This window comes from Eulemur rufifrons, chromosome 2 (assembly GCF_041146395.1).
Source record: "Eulemur rufifrons isolate Redbay chromosome 2, OSU_ERuf_1, whole genome shotgun sequence".
NCBI lineage: Eukaryota > Metazoa > Chordata > Mammalia > Primates > Lemuridae > Eulemur > Eulemur rufifrons.
This window is the reverse complement of record NC_090984.1, coordinates 12,744,780-12,759,586: the sequence shown is the minus strand read 5'-3', so window position 1 is coordinate 12,759,586 and position 14,807 is coordinate 12,744,780. Positions and strand designations below refer to the sequence as shown.

The 14,807-nt window shown below is 55.9% G+C and overlaps 1 protein-coding gene across 3 annotated transcripts in view; it reads right to left on the bottom strand.

The window, feature by feature from the left end:
• ARHGEF18 (Rho/Rac guanine nucleotide exchange factor 18) overlaps positions 1 to 14,807 on the bottom strand; it is an 80,640-nt gene that overhangs the window by 4,850 nt on the left and 60,983 nt on the right. For all 3 annotated transcript variants that reach the window (XM_069479160.1, XM_069479172.1, XM_069479166.1), the window contains 14 exons: positions 14,298 to 14,410; positions 14,008 to 14,148; positions 12,863 to 13,113; positions 11,698 to 11,823; positions 9,550 to 9,667; positions 8,482 to 8,730; positions 6,776 to 6,852; positions 5,436 to 5,614; positions 4,631 to 4,722; positions 2,273 to 2,455; positions 998 to 1,135; positions 607 to 737; positions 156 to 212; positions 16 to 63 (listed from right to left, as the gene is read on the bottom strand). In XM_069479160.1, the coding sequence (XP_069335261.1) occupies positions 16 to 63; positions 156 to 212; positions 607 to 737; positions 998 to 1,135; positions 2,273 to 2,455; positions 4,631 to 4,722; positions 5,436 to 5,614; positions 6,776 to 6,852; positions 8,482 to 8,730; positions 9,550 to 9,667; positions 11,698 to 11,823; positions 12,863 to 13,113; positions 14,008 to 14,148; positions 14,298 to 14,410 (1,903 nt within the window). The remainder of the gene's footprint in view (positions 1 to 15; positions 64 to 155; positions 213 to 606; positions 738 to 997; positions 1,136 to 2,272; positions 2,456 to 4,630; positions 4,723 to 5,435; positions 5,615 to 6,775; positions 6,853 to 8,481; positions 8,731 to 9,549; positions 9,668 to 11,697; positions 11,824 to 12,862; positions 13,114 to 14,007; positions 14,149 to 14,297; positions 14,411 to 14,807) is intronic.

Here is a 14,807-nt window from a genome sequence, read left to right as displayed (position 1 = left end):
CCCGCCCCCCCGTACCTGGAGGCTCAGGAGCAGATGAGACAGTGTCTGGATCCGCTGCACCAGCTGCAGGAAGAGAGAGGGAGAGGCTGGCTCTTGGGCCCAGGCCGCTCGCCCCCATGTGCCCAGCCCTCCGGGGAGGGACAGCCATGGCCTACCTCCGACTCCAGGACTGCGGGCAGACGGGGGCCACACTCTGCGCCAGGCGCTTCCACCTAAGAAGGCAGTATCAAACCACAGAGTGGCTAAGGACCCACCCAACCAGACCTGGGCCCGCTTATTATTGACAAGACATCCCCTTGGCATGGGGGACAGAAAGGACCCAGGGCTGGGCCACGACTGGGGAGCCAGGCCCTGCCAGTCATCTTACCTGTGCCAAACGGCTGTCTGGAAAATGAGGGGGTGGGCGGCCTGGGAGGTATGTGTGTGTGGGGGGGGCTTGCCGTGGACCCACAGTAGGGTGGGCCTGGACATGAGGCTTGGGTGCCAGATGTTCACCATGACACAGAAACTAGACAACCCCAACGGAAGCTGTTTGCATTTGTTAGTGATAATTATGGCCTGGACTGACTGTGCTGAGGGAACGCATATCCCGAGGAAGTCACGTACCACCTGCGGGGATTCCTCAGAGCCCCCCCGGGCATCGCCGTCACTGAGCTTCGAGTCCAGGCTGTTCGTGGGGCCTCGCCAGTCTTGGGGCCTGGGGTCGTTGCTGCTGACTTTCTTCTTAAAACTGCCATCTGAGAACCCCAAGTGGAAGCGTGAGGATGCTGTGGATCCCATGGCCGGGGCTGGAACCTTCCTTGTCCACCCCCAGCCCCTGCCCAGGTAGCAAATCTTCCCTGTGCCCCAGCAGTGGCATTTGCAACAGCGCGACCAGCGGACAGGGGCGGGCTGGTCTGGGTGCTGCTGCCAGACCACCTACAACAGCACATTCCCGGGAGCGACACAACTTGCGAGGGGCTGCCTAGGCCGGGAGGGGCAGGGTGGCACCGCTTACTCTTGCTGGGGCTGTTGGTGCTGTCGTAGCCCCCAAAGGTCTCGGCCCTCCGCGGCAGGCCCGCAGAGCTGCCTCCGTCCTCCGCCTGGCCGTTGGCACTGCCCAGCCGCCTGCAGAGCAGGGTGTGGATGCCCTCGACTGTGGAAGGAAGGAGACGGGAGGGGAGGGTCACCCTGCGGGAGCGTGCCAGGGGCGTCAGAGAGCAGGGGCCAGCGGAGACCAGCAGGCTGACGTAGGATTTCAGCCCTGTTGTGCCGTGCACACCCTCATAACCAGAGCACGCAGTCTTGTCTAAGCAAGGCCAGGGCCATGGGGCAGCCTTGCGCCCTCCCCTCCAGGTATAAGCCAGATGTGTCCCTGCCTGGGGCCAGGAGGGAACACTTGGTGGCCGCTGCTTGTGTGAGGATGGCCATATGGGAGGGTGGCCTTAAGGGGAAGGGCTGTCCACACAAAGCCCTCTGGGACCAACAGGCTGCATCCAGCCGAAGAGGTGGAGACAAGAACACTTCAGGCTGAGGCTCAGGATACGAGAGTGTCCTCGGGGGTCCAAGAACAGTAGGCACAGAGGCAGTTGGAAGGACGTCAGTGTCCACGGGGTTGGAGGGAGCAACACCCACCCGCTCTGGTCTCTGCCGTCTTATCCTGTAGGAAAGCTCTGGAGAGTAGGGGCTGTGTCCTCGCGTATTGAAAGAGCAGACTGAGTGCTGGCCGCCTGCATGAGTGGCCTGCCGGGGGCCTGGTGGCTATCTCGGGGCTGTGTGTGGAAACAGCAGCTCACTTGCCAACCACACCCTCCACAGGGCTGCTCCTCCACGGCCTCCATGGAGGCCACCTCCTGCTAGACGTGGGGTTCCTGGCCCGGGGCCAGCTCACAGGAGGGCTGCCGGGCCGTGGGAGCCCTAAGAATGGGCCCACCGAGGGTGCAGGCACGTGTTTTTCTGGGGAACCAGTCAAGGTCAACTTCAGATCCCCACATCCCCACGGCCCAGCTGGGTGCCTTGCACACAGTGGCCGATGGGGAGTGTTTGCTGCCAGGGAGAGAATGTGCTGTGAGTCTGCAAGGAGGGGCTCGAACCAGATTGTGTCTAAGGACCTTCTGGCTCCAGCAGGTGCCAGTGGGGGTCAGTGCTGCTCCGGGGTCCCCCAAATAGAAACCCATTCGGGACAGGGTGGCTTGTCAGCTACACTGAGCTATGTGCCTGGCCTGGGGTCCCCCAGGGAACCCACCCAGGCAGGACTGCAGGGTGGGGGTGAGGGTGGGGGCGGCCGACTTACTCTCACTCATGGCCGACTTGAGGATCTGCTCCCCCTGCAGGGTCTCGGCGGGGTCCCCTCCTCGGAAGAGGGTGCGGGGCTGGGGCGGGTCCTCGAGTCCGCTCATCTCAGCCATCTCCAGGTAGATCTGCTGCTTCCCCAGGAGGCTCTGCGCAATCAGCTGGTCTTTCTGGCTCAACTGTACTGCAGGGTGATGGGTGTTGCGGGTGGGCGGTGTAGCCGGCCTGTCAGCCTTCCCCCGGACCCTCTGTCCCTGGGGGCAGCAGCGTAAGGCCAGGAAGATGGGGACCCGCTGACCCGGCCCTGGGCAGGCCACTCCCTCCGTCCCACATTCCCGACAGGTGGGGGAGGACATGGCCCTGTCCTCCGACAGTGTCCCCCAACTAGAAAACCCAAACACGAAGGGCTGTGGGTGAAGATCACAACAGACCGAGTTACTGGTCTGGGACCAACTCAGAACCTTAGAAGATGAGTTTTCTAATCTCAGAAGTCGCCTTTCAGGCCTGTGGGGCAAGGTTTTCTCCACTTAACTTCTCTTACAAATCTCTGGGTTCTAAACTTTTTTTTTTTTTGGCTGCCTTGAAAGGGACTGATTTTCTTAGTACTTCTTGCTGGTGACTGTGGGTTTATGGGCATCATCTTCAGGTGAATTATTCACCTCTCTTACCAGTTCCAACAGCTTTTTGGTGGCTTCAACTGGATTTTCTGGGCAAATAATCATGTCACCTGCCAAAAATAAGTCTGTCTCCTCCTTCCCCCAGTAATACCTTATTCTAATTTCTTTCCTTAATACCCGGGCTGGGACCTCTGGGATGAGAATAATAATGTTGAGAGTGGGTGACCCCACCCCACTCCCCATTTTAATGGGAGTGTCCTTAATGTAGGATGACCTTGGCTTTTTTTTTTGGTTGTTTGTTTAGTAGAGATGGGGTCTCGCTCTTGCTCAGGCTGGTCTCAAACTCCTGGGCTCAAGCAATCCTCCTGCCTCGGCCTCCCAGGGTGCTGGGATGACAGGCGTGAGCCACCGCGCCCAGCCTTTGGGTTTGGGAAGGGAAAGAATATCTTGGTAAAGACATTATCTCTTTCTAATTCACCAAGAACCCTGTTGGGGACGGGGCACATCCGTGCAGGGCGTGGATCTCAGTGACCGTCCAGTGTGACCAAGCAGACAGAATGAGACGGAACAGGTACCACACTAGGATCACACGTCTCAGGCTCAAAGGGATTCTTTTTCCGCTTTTCTTACGGACATTTTTATGAATTAACAACCTCCAATTTAAACTTACTAAAAGAAAAAAAAAAGATTTTTTGGCTTAAGCCAAACTGCCTCTCCCCACAAAGAGAAATAAAATATCTACTAGCTAATTGTATGTGCTTATTGTTTAAACATTACCTAATTTAAAAATAAAGAATGCAGTTTGTAAGAGGGAAGATGGGAACTTGCTCCAGATCACGAGGTGCCAGGGACTGTCCCTGACAACCACCCCACTGCACTCTCACGGGGCCCTGTTAGAACAGGGAGGAGGATGGATCAACACGGTGTGGTCCATCCACACGCTGGAATATCATGTAGCCATGAAAAGGAATGAGGTTCTGACACAGGCTACGGCGTGGAGGGACCTGAGGACACCGTGCTCAGTGAGAGACACCAGAAACAGAAGGACACACAGTGTGAGACTTCATGTATATGAAGTGTCCACAACAGGTAGATCCACAGAGACAGGAAGTGGGTTCCTGGTTGTCAGGGGCTGGGGAGTGATTGTTGATGGGGACGAGGCTTCTTTTTGGGGTGATGGGACGTTCTAAAATGGATATGGCGATGGTTCTGTAATTGTGAACACACTAAAAGTCACCGAACCCTTGAAGTGGGTGAATGGTACAGTATGGGATTTATACGGCAATAAAGTGAGTAAACAAATAGGCGGGAAGAGCTGGGGCTCCGGGGGGCCCTGCCCACAAAGCCAGGCTGGTGGGGTCTGCCGGGCTCTGGAAGGAGGCTGTGGGGGCCCCTCCGTATGTGACCTGGGGCACGCCGGTCGAGCTCCTGCCTGAATGAGGATGGGACAATGGCAGTGTGTGCGGCTGACAGTGGGTTCTGGAAGGGGCTTGGGGGCCCTGAGCTCAGTCTCTCCCTTTGTCACACCCCAGAAGGGCTGCTTGGCCTCTGGGAGATCACCAACTCGGGATTCAGCCCTGTTCCAAATGCTCCGCAGAGCTGCCGGATGTGGGACAGCCTGCAGGAAAACACCACGCCCCACTTGGGTGGAGATTCCCTCTGTCCTGATGGCGGACCCAGGACCCGGTGCCCAGGGAAGGCTCGCCACACGAGGGCGTGCCCATAATACCCACTCCCCTTACCTTGGAATTCCCTGAGTCTCATGGCTCGGGCCTCAATCTCCTTCCTTTCCTCCTCAGCCACGCTGAAGGGCCCTTCCTCCTCGTCGGGGCAGCTGCAGGGAGAGGGGACAGGTGGGCGACAGTGCCTCCTGGGCTGGCCAGCCTCTGGCACGGACGCTGGTTCTACAGAACCAGTTGCCAAGGCCGTCTCTGGTTTTGTGAGGGATTTAGTCTGTTAATGGGCAGCAGGAGGAGAGGTGGGGAGGGAAAGAGAGGCGCTGGCGTTTATCCGGCCTCAAAGTGTCGGGACATAACCAGGCAGAGGTTTTAAGCTCCTGGCCTTGATTTGGAGGAGTTGTCTGGGGGCACAGCTCGCTTGCTGGGGACCCACAGGGCTGAAGCTACTGAGTACCTAGGGTGCTCGGAGCAGGCTACGGCAGCGGGAAGCCCCGTGGTGCCCAACGGGGAGAGAAGGCTGGCTGCGGTGCTCGGCCCGAGGAGAAAGAAGAATGAGATGCCACAACTTGCCCCAATGGGTGTGGCCCCAGGCTGGGGAGGGCAGACAGTCTGCCATGTCAGGGGCAGTGGCCCGCGAATGCAGAAAGGTCAGGTTAGAGCTGCCTGGCCCCGCAGCCCCTGGCCAGAGACATCCAGGCCCTTCTACCACCCAACAGGTTGGAGCTGGAATGGCGTCCTCTGTCCTAAGCTGGGACGAGGGAGTTCAAGGTCCCAGCTGACTGGCCAACCCTCAAAGTCAAGGCTGGAGAAGTCAGCAGAGAACACACATGTGGGGGGCACGCGGGGGGAACTGCCGGGCCCCTCTCACCTCTCCACGGCCCTTCGGATGTGGGCCATCCAGGCGTTCCTGTCCTCTTTGGAGCTCGTGTAGATCTCGTACATCTCGGGTCCTTGCAGGGAGACGCTGATCAGAAACATCGCCTTCTCCTCGTTGGCCACCTCCCTCACGATGAGCTTTTGTAAAGAGATGACGGGGGGCTTCGAGTCCTGCAGGGGTAGAACGTGGCAGGGAGGTCACCTGTCGCCCTACCGTGTGCGCGCGGCAGTGGGACTGCGAGTCTGGGGCCAAGAGGGAAAGTCATGTGCACCGTTTCTTTCCAAATGATTCAAAGCAGAAATATTTTACCACCCGGGGGAAGAAAAGGCAGTACTGCAAAGATATCCGAGTATCCTTTTAATGTGTCAACTTAAAATGCTTAAAAAATTTAAAAACATAATCAGTAATACAGGTAAACACTACAAAACTCAATAGATACAACACGATCTAGTGGATGACAACAAATAAATCCTCTTCCTGGTCCCTGTGCCTTAGGCCACCCGGAGCAACAGTATTTCCAGACTGTTGAGCATCCTTCGAGAGGGAAGGAAGGTCCCACAGACCAGCAAGACGCGCGCTTTAACTGGCCGCCACAGGCTGCGAGCAACAGGGAAGTGGCAGCGGGGGGCGGTGCTGGGAAACATCTTGAGAAGCTATTTTGAATCTTTGGGCGAGGTGTGATGCTACAGTTTAGTGACGAAGGCTGCCTTCCTCTCCAGGTGGTGTGGGGGCGAACAGGTTCCTTAAGCCCTTTGGTGGCTGGTACACACGGAGGGGAGGGCCTGGCCGCCCCCTCGCCCTGCGGGGGGTTCTGTGTTGTTAGGTGTTAACGACCTGCAGGGGAGGAAGCCAAGCCCTATGGATGCAGGGCCAGGCAGGCGGGGCCACCGTTGCCCTGGCCAGGCTTGGCTCCCACAACAAGGGTACTCTGGGCCCAGAGTCTTTGGGGTCAGCATGGCCACAGCCCATGGCTGCCTGAGCTGGGGCCCAGTGAGCCCCAGGGAAGAAGGGAGGGTGTTCCTGGCCCGGATCCTGGGGCCCATGAGTACCTATGAGTGCTGGCCAGAGGAAGAACCAGGAAGAAGCAGAGGGAAACTGAGGCTAGAGAAACTGTTTAGATGGGAACCAAAGCCTCTTGGCAGGCAACGAGACGGGACCCTCCTTCCTGGAACATTCTATTCCTGCCTGTCTGGAACCTCCTAGGAAGGCCTGGGTGTGCCTTTGATGTGGCCCCTTTGGCTGCTGCCAATGTGGGTGGCTTCAGAGCAGCCCCCGCAAGGTCCCAGCAAGCAGGATCCTTCGCCTGAAGAGACGAGATACAAGACACGTACCACAGAGGCGAAGACATACTTCTGGTCCTTTTCTTGTAGCAGCAGAAGCACATCAGTCAGCAGCACGGCAAGGACATCTGGGGAGACAGCATAGGAGGAGACAGACGTCTAAAAGGTCACGTGGCTGTGGGGTCTTGCTGGGCAGCCTGGTGGGTGCTGGATCCCTGGGAAGGTGCCAGCATCTGGGTGCTTCTGCCTGGGCCTAGAAGTTTCTTTCTGCCTCACCCCTTCCCCCCAGCAAGGGCTGGTCTCAGCCTCCGTGGGCCCCCAAGTAAGGCTTTTGCACCTGGGTGCACATCCTGACCTGAGTGTCCATGGCGGGAGCTGCTTCTGAGACTCCTGTCTAGATCAGACATGTTTTCTCCACCTAATTCGCACTGCAGCCTGCTGGCTACCTTTCAAAGCATTTGCTACACTTCTATTTTTCATTTTTACGTGCTTAGAGATGGGGACAGGGGTGTCTCCCTATGCTATCCAGTCTGGCCTCAAACTCCTGGGCTCAAGCCATGCTCCCGCCTTGGCCTCCTGAGTACCTGGGATGACAGGCGTGTTGGCCACTGTGCCTGGCTCTATTTTTTTGTTTGTTTCCTTTGTTTCTCTCTGTCTGCTGAGTGAAGCCCCAGGAAGTGGGGACAGGTCTTGCCTGGGCAGGTGTCTTCCTACCACCCAGGGCGGCACCTGGCACGTAGAAGGCGCTGAATTCTATCCACTGTGGAGCACGGGTCTGCTCAAATGACAGGTGAGCACATACTGTCATTTGCCACCTCAAGGACCCTGCTCAAGATCCTTAAAGACGCTGATGCCAGTGGGTAGGTTGGGGTGTTTCTAGAGGCTCAGAAAATGGACAGGAAACTCAGGGATGAGTCCTGAGCGCTTTCTGGTCTGGAACTGCAACGTGGATTCTGAAAGCAGGAATCAGAGCACACCCTGGGCAGCGAGTGGGATGCTGGGCGACCCTGCTCAGCAGTCCCGGTGGCACTTCCTACCCACATGGGCACCCTTTGGTGGCTGGGCCCACAGCAGGCAGGCCCGAGACTGCATCCGGATTGCAGCGGAGCATGTTGGAGCCCCAGGGCCTCTGCCAAACCTGGGGCGTCATGGTGCCAACGCCTTGGGTTTCTGTTTAGAAGTCAGTGATTCAGTGTGCCCTCCAGTTTGTACTGCACCATTTCTAAGACCAGAGGAAGAGGGTGTGGATACCACCACGTTTTGTTACACTCCTGGCTGCCTGTGTACAACCTGACTTAGCACGTAACCTCCCTTTGGCCATGAAGTAGCCAAAGCCAGTCTGCAGTGGCTCCGTGTCAGCTGGCACCTGCCAAACCAAGATGGCGCCCACCGATCCAAGATAGTGCCCACTAATCCAGGATGGTGTCGTGTCAACCACTTCAAGACGGTGCCACCGATTGAAGATAGTGCCACCAATCCAAGATGGTGCAATCAATCCAAGATGATGCCCACCACTCTAAGATAGTGATCACTGATTTAAGATGGTACCACCACTCCCGAGAGAGTGCCACCCATCCAAGATGGTACTCGCCAATCACAGATGGCACCCACTGATCTAAGATGGTGCTCCCACTCCCAAGACCATGCCTTCAATCCAAAATCGCACCCACCAATCCCAGATGGCACCCACCACTCCAAGACAGTGCCCACTGATCCAATATGGTGCCCACCAGTAGTGCCCAGGGGCAGGGCTTTACCTTTCAAGCGCCCGGACGTGGTCTTCCAACACAGTGTGCCCTCCAGGTGGAGCTGCCGCCGAAGCATGTCCTCCTTGTGGAAGCTGAGTCCGTTCTTGAGTTTGCTGGAGGACTTCAGGTCCATCTTCCCTGCAATCTCCCTGAGGCGCTGGCCCTTCTCACACTCGCTAACCTTGGCGTCTACTTGCGAGATGATGTCCTTGATGAGATTCAGGGCTTGGGTCAGGTCTTCGTAGTCCTCGGTGCCAGCTGCCACACACAGCAGAGTTAGTGTCTTTCTTTGTCCGAGTCCACGAACGCAACAGAAGTGGACATACTATGTACAGGCAGGCGGGATTTGTAAGGTGTGTTCTCTAAAGGACTGCCTCCCGACTACGATCTCCTGAGATGTCAATGGTTCTCCAAAATAAATGCAACAGCCCAGAGTTTACAGTTTTCACCCAGGTGGAGGTTCTGCCGGATGCAGAGGCTAAGGGGCAATTTAAGTGACAAAACTGCCCTGTCTGGCTCTGCTGGTCGTTGCTTGGCAGACAAACTCCCCTGTGTCCCTCAGCCCTTCATAAAAGACTCCCACCACCTCCTGCCATGACCAAGAGCTAGCTCCTCCCACTCTGAGGATGTGGCAGGGGAACCTGCTCATTCTCCCTTGTTCCCACTGGGGACGTGGAAGGTGTGGCCAGCACTGCCCTGGCCCTGAGAATTCCCAGCCAGACTGTGTGCCCTTCTCTGCCCTCCACAGCTCCAAGCACATCCCTGTCTTGGCCTGGGTCACCCCTGGGTCCGTCTGGATCACCAGCAGGGACCTTAACAAGGGCACCATCTCCATCCATTCATCCACGCCACAGAGAAGGCCTGCCATGACCCAGCCTGCGCTACGTGCTGGGGGATACGGCAGGCAAGTGAGACCCAGCCCCTGCCTTCGTGGTGCTGGCCGCCCCATCTTTCTCGAGTCAGAAACCCCAGCGCCCACCAGAGTGGGTTCCGAGGGGAATTTATCCAACCCGCTGCCAGCACAGGGAGTGGGTGGACAGAGGGCCCCGCCCTGCACGGCAGCGAGAGGGAGCCTACCTTCCGTGTTCTGAATGATGCGCTCCAGCAGCACCGGGTATTTGGTGATGCGCTGCGTCACCAGGAGAAGACACTCCTGCACGCCCAGCCGCCTCACGACGGACGAGTTGCCGATTTTCTAGGAGATGGAAAAGGATACTGTGCCACATTAACGTCCCAGCTCCTGCCCGATCGGTTACCGGCCGGTTACCGAGGCTGAGGCTCCTCCTTTTTGTGGCTCGCCAGGGCCTTGCCTTTGCTGCTTTGGAGGGGACACGCACACATACCAGACACCTGAAAGCAGGTATCCCCTGTATACAAAAAGGCCACAAAAGCAAAGGCAGCTTCACCTTGCATGTGAGCGAGGGCCCCCTCGAGACCCGTTAAGAAGAAATGAGCCAGGTGCGATGGTGTGCGCCTATGGTCGCAGTCACTCAGGAGGCTGAGGCAGGAGGATCACTTGAGCCCAGGAGATAGAGACTAGCCTGGGCAACATAGCAAGACCCCCATCTCATAAATAAATAAATAGTTCAATAAATAAATAAATAAAAATAAATACAGGTGATGTTAAGAATCTGTTAAAAAAAACAAAACAAAAACAAGAAACAAGAACCAGCCGGGGTGTGATGGAAATCACCTGTCAAGCTGTCTGCAGGCAGGAAGTGCGCATGCCCGCCAAGACCCTAACCCTGACCTGCGACTGCTGGGACCCTCCGGAACCAGACTGGGCATGTGACTCCCAAACTGGCTCCCGGGAGCTTTCCGAGGCTCCCCTTGGGCTGCGAACCAGAGCAGTGGTCGGTCACTTGAAGCCACTTCCTGGTGGGGGCTGACAGCAGCTTCCTGTGCTGTCTGGAGCATTCCACACATTCTCCGTGATGGCTCCAGCTACTCCTGTACGCATTTCAGGGATGCCAGCCATTGCAAAGAGCCACTTCTTAAGAGGACCAGAGAGTCACTGTGGGACTGGCGAGCGTCTGTGGACAAAGCCTTCCTCGGAAGCCGCCCCCACTCCCACGCACTCACTTCCAGGTGCCTGTGGCCCCGGCTCCAACTCCACTGCGTATTAGTGGATGAACTGCGGCCCCAAAGTGACTGTCTCCCTCTCACGTCTGTCTACTGTGATAACAGACCGGAATTTAAATGCATGTCATTCGTAACCTCAGACCATCAGGTGTTGAATGTCACTTCAGAACAAAGCCCTGAACAGGCCACAGGTGATGGAGCTGTTCTAGAATCAGGTGTGCTCCAGCCTCTAAAGAGGGCCGAGTAGTCTTAACCCACATGTGGTTTCTAGGAGGCGGGAGGTGGGGTCTTGCTTGACTTAGCTGACTCCAGCTGTGCTTTGGGCCACTCTCGGGCAAATGAGGCACAAGGATCACTCTGCAGGGATCAGGAGCAGGGAGGGGACAAAAGTTTGGAGTAACACTCCTGATGACAGCTGGAGCCTCCACAGGCAGGATGTGGTGGCTCTAAAGGGCCAGTTCCCAGGGCAGGGCAGCCCCTTCAAATGGTCTCTGCGTCACACAGGCTGAGACGTGGTGGTTGGCAGGTCCTACACTGGGGGCCTGCAGGGGGACCTTGGGGGCCACCTGCTGTGATGAAGAACAAAGCCCGAGATATGCTTTGCTTTGTGTATATGTATGTATTTGTTTATTCAGAGATAGGGTCTTGTTCTGTCACCCAGGCTGGAGGGTAGTGGCGTCATCATAGCTCACTGCAGCCTCGAACTCCTGGCCTCAAGTGATCCTCCCACCTCAGCCTCCTGAGTAGCTTGGACTACAGGTGTGTGCCATCACGCCTGGCTAATTCTAAAAATTTTCTGTAGAGACTGGGTCTTGCTATGTTGCCCAGGCTGGTCTCAAACTCCTGGCCTCAAGTGATCCTCCCACCTCAGCCGCCCAAACTGCCAGGGTTATAGGCGTGAGCCACCTCGCCCGGCATGATATGTTTTACATCTTGGGATTCCACGTCAGATTTCACTGATGGGTTCCGAACAGGGTTGTAGTTAAAAACAATATAACACTTTGAAAAATCACTGCTTTCTAACAGGCGATTTAGAAACAATTCCCAAATCCCAAGACTCTATATAGCTGTGTGGAAAAAATTGACAGCAAAGATGGTAAGTTTTTAAATTAAAAAAAAACAAACAAACTTTTTTTTTTTTACCTTGATCAAGTTTTGAAATTTCTTGCTTTGCTGCAACAGCAACTTGTACTGACTGACTGCCTCGTTGTGGCCGCTGCAAAACAACCCGTATTTTTCTTTCATTCTCTCTCCATTTTCACCTGAAAACTAACAGGGAAGAGAATGCAAATGTTATGATGATGAAACATGAAAACCGCCAAGGTATATTTTCATCGAATTCAGCTGGCTCTGTTAAAATAAATCCGGACTTTCCTGCAATACTCAGTTTCCACTATGTCCTCAAAAAGGGAAATGCTTTCGGCTGGGCCTGGGGTGTCTAATTGCAAAAGTGCGATAAAGGTTAAATGAGAAAACTTTCTGCTTAAGGGCTTTGCTGCATCGCAGATGCTGTATAGCTTCCTGAGATCCAAGGAGGAAAAATAAGTTTGAGCCAAAGAATGTTAGAAACATGAATAAGTCAAGGGAGTATTCTCCTAATTATTCTAATTAATTGACACAGGCTGCTCTGAGCCAGTGGTCTGTGGCCAGGGGAGGAGTACAGCTCCCCTGCGTCAACCCTGGCCTACGGTGAACATGCGGCGTCAATACTGCTCCCTTAGATGGCTCTGGTCCACAGGTATGCTTTTTTGAGACAGAGTCTCGCTATGTTGCCCAAGCTAGAGTGCCGTGGCGTCAGCCTAGCTCACAGCAACCTCAAAGTCCTGGGCTCAAGGGATCCTGCCTCCTGAGTAGCTGGGACTACAGGCATGTGCCACCACACCTGGCTAATTTTTTCTACTTTTAGTAGAGACGGGGTCTCGCTCTTGCTCAGGCTGGTTGCGAACTCCTGACCTCAAGCGATCCTCCCGTCTCAGCCTCCCAGAGTGCTAGGATTACAGGTGTGAACCACGGTGCCTGGCCCACAGGTATGCTTCTCATGGTCAAAAACACAACGGGCAGAACCAAACAAATAAAACCAAGCAAGCTAACATGAGCACAGAAGAACACAACGTCGAACCGTGGTTGGACAGGGATGTTTGCTATCTTAGGTGTCTGTGTTTCCAGAACATGAACTCCAGGCGTAGCTGTGAGGGGTACTGTGTGTCCTCTGGGGCCCTTGGAAAACAGGGGCCACTTTCATTTTATTATTGGAACAGGTGGGGACAGGGGCTCTAAAGATGGTCCGGATGAACGTGGCTGCACCCACCTGCTGTACCAAGAGGTCCCCGATTTTCTGGATGATGTAATTCCGGTCGCTGCCCTCCTCCAGGGACTCGTGGCGGCGCTCCTTGAGCCGGGAGAGGAAGTGGCCGTGCATCTCCAGCAGGTCGTCGGCGCAGGGGAAGAGGCGGCTGATGGCGGCGCAGCTGAACTGCAGCTCCTCCTGCAGGGCCCTGAAGTACACCCGGAGCATGATCCTGAGTGTCCGCACGTGGTGCACCTCCGTCTGCATCAGCTCTGCGGGGACACAGATGGCGGGATGTACCCACACCAGCTCCGAGGCCCCGCCGGGCACTCGTGGGTGCTGCCTGCCCTTCATGTGCTGGGCTGGCATCTGAAGGTTCTCTGCCCGAGTCCCTGCCTTTGGGTCTTTCTTACTGCCGAGTGTCCAGGCTTCCCTTCCTTCCCAGCCCAGTGCTGCGGGGGCCCCAGCCTAAGGGAGCAGGGGAAGGAGAGGGCCCCGGGACCTCAATATCGCAGGTTTCCTGCCTGAAGTCAACTGAAGAGGTTTCAAGGCTGGTTTTAAGCAAGGACATTGTTCTGAGGCCATCACCCTCATGGGTGTACAACTCACGCATCTGCATGTGTCACTGATGGACGTGTGTGTTCCCCCAGATTCATACGCCGAAATCCTAACCCCCAATGTGGCAGTAACAGGACATGGGGCCTTCGGAAGGTGACCAGGTCATGAAGGTAGAGCCCTCATGATGGGATTAGTGCCCTTATGACAAGGACCCCAGGGAGACCATGTAAGGACACAGCTCGAAGGCGAGAAACCAGGAAGCGGCCGACACTGGACACCGAGTCTGCCGGCGCCTTGATCTTGGACTTCCCAGCCTGCAGCACTGTGAGCACAGCCCAGATAGACTGAGACAGGCACCAACAAGGCAGGAATGGGTCAGACCTGGGCATTTGGCTAGATTCGTCCACGGGGATGTGTCCTAACAAAATCCTCCCTGACCAGCTCTTCCCTGGCCTGGGAGGCAGGACTGTGCTGGGGGAGGCAGGTGGAATGGGCCACACGGTCTCAGGGGAGGTCGGCCACAGAACCTGGACTTCCAGATGGAATTAAAAAAGAAAGAAAAATAACTGGAGAGCTGGCACGGTGGCATGGGGCTTTGGGCCTCTTACCATAGAGGACATCCTGTCTTTTCACCACCTCCCTCTTCTGTTTCTTGGCATAGGCTGAATCCACGGCGAGGCTCCAGGACTCGGCCTCGAACTCGTGGCCGTCTGATTCGATCTCGCTCCTCAATGAGGCAGCGTAAGGGTCTGAAGGAGGAATGAGGGGCTGATGCTGGGGGCTGGAGCCTGGCTGGCTCCCGGCCACCACACCCACGGACACTCTGACATCAGCCCCAGTGTCTCCCAGGATGGACGGGGACGCCGAGACAGTTGCGGGAGAATCCAGGTGACCGTACCTTCTATGAAAATGGACTCGGTATTCGAAGATGCGAGTGACAGGGAGTCATCGGCTGCCTGCTTATATTTTAAAAACGCGGAATCCGCTTCATCCATCTCTCCTGTGAATGGTCTAAGTGAAAATCATGATGATTTCAGAAGACTGAATTAAAACACACCCAGCCCCATTCTGCGAAGGCAGATCAGTTTCTCCATCTGATTACGTAACTGAGAACTTTCCAGATTTCCACGTGAGCCTTAACTTTGTCACAGATCGTTTTTAAAACCTGGGAGGCCATCTGTCAATGTCACGCCAGGACTTTTTCCATCATGACGTTAACGTTCGGGAACATTCTAAGGGGGTGTGAATCGTGGGCTCTCCCTCTACTGACCACCAGAGTCCACTAAAGCCCCTGGGAGTCCTTCTGCTGGGAGTTAGGGGGACACAGCTTCACAGTCGAAGGTGGGGGGGGAGCCCCTTCCCAGAGGAAAAGTGTAACCCCTCCTTGCCCACCAGCGCATGTAAGATC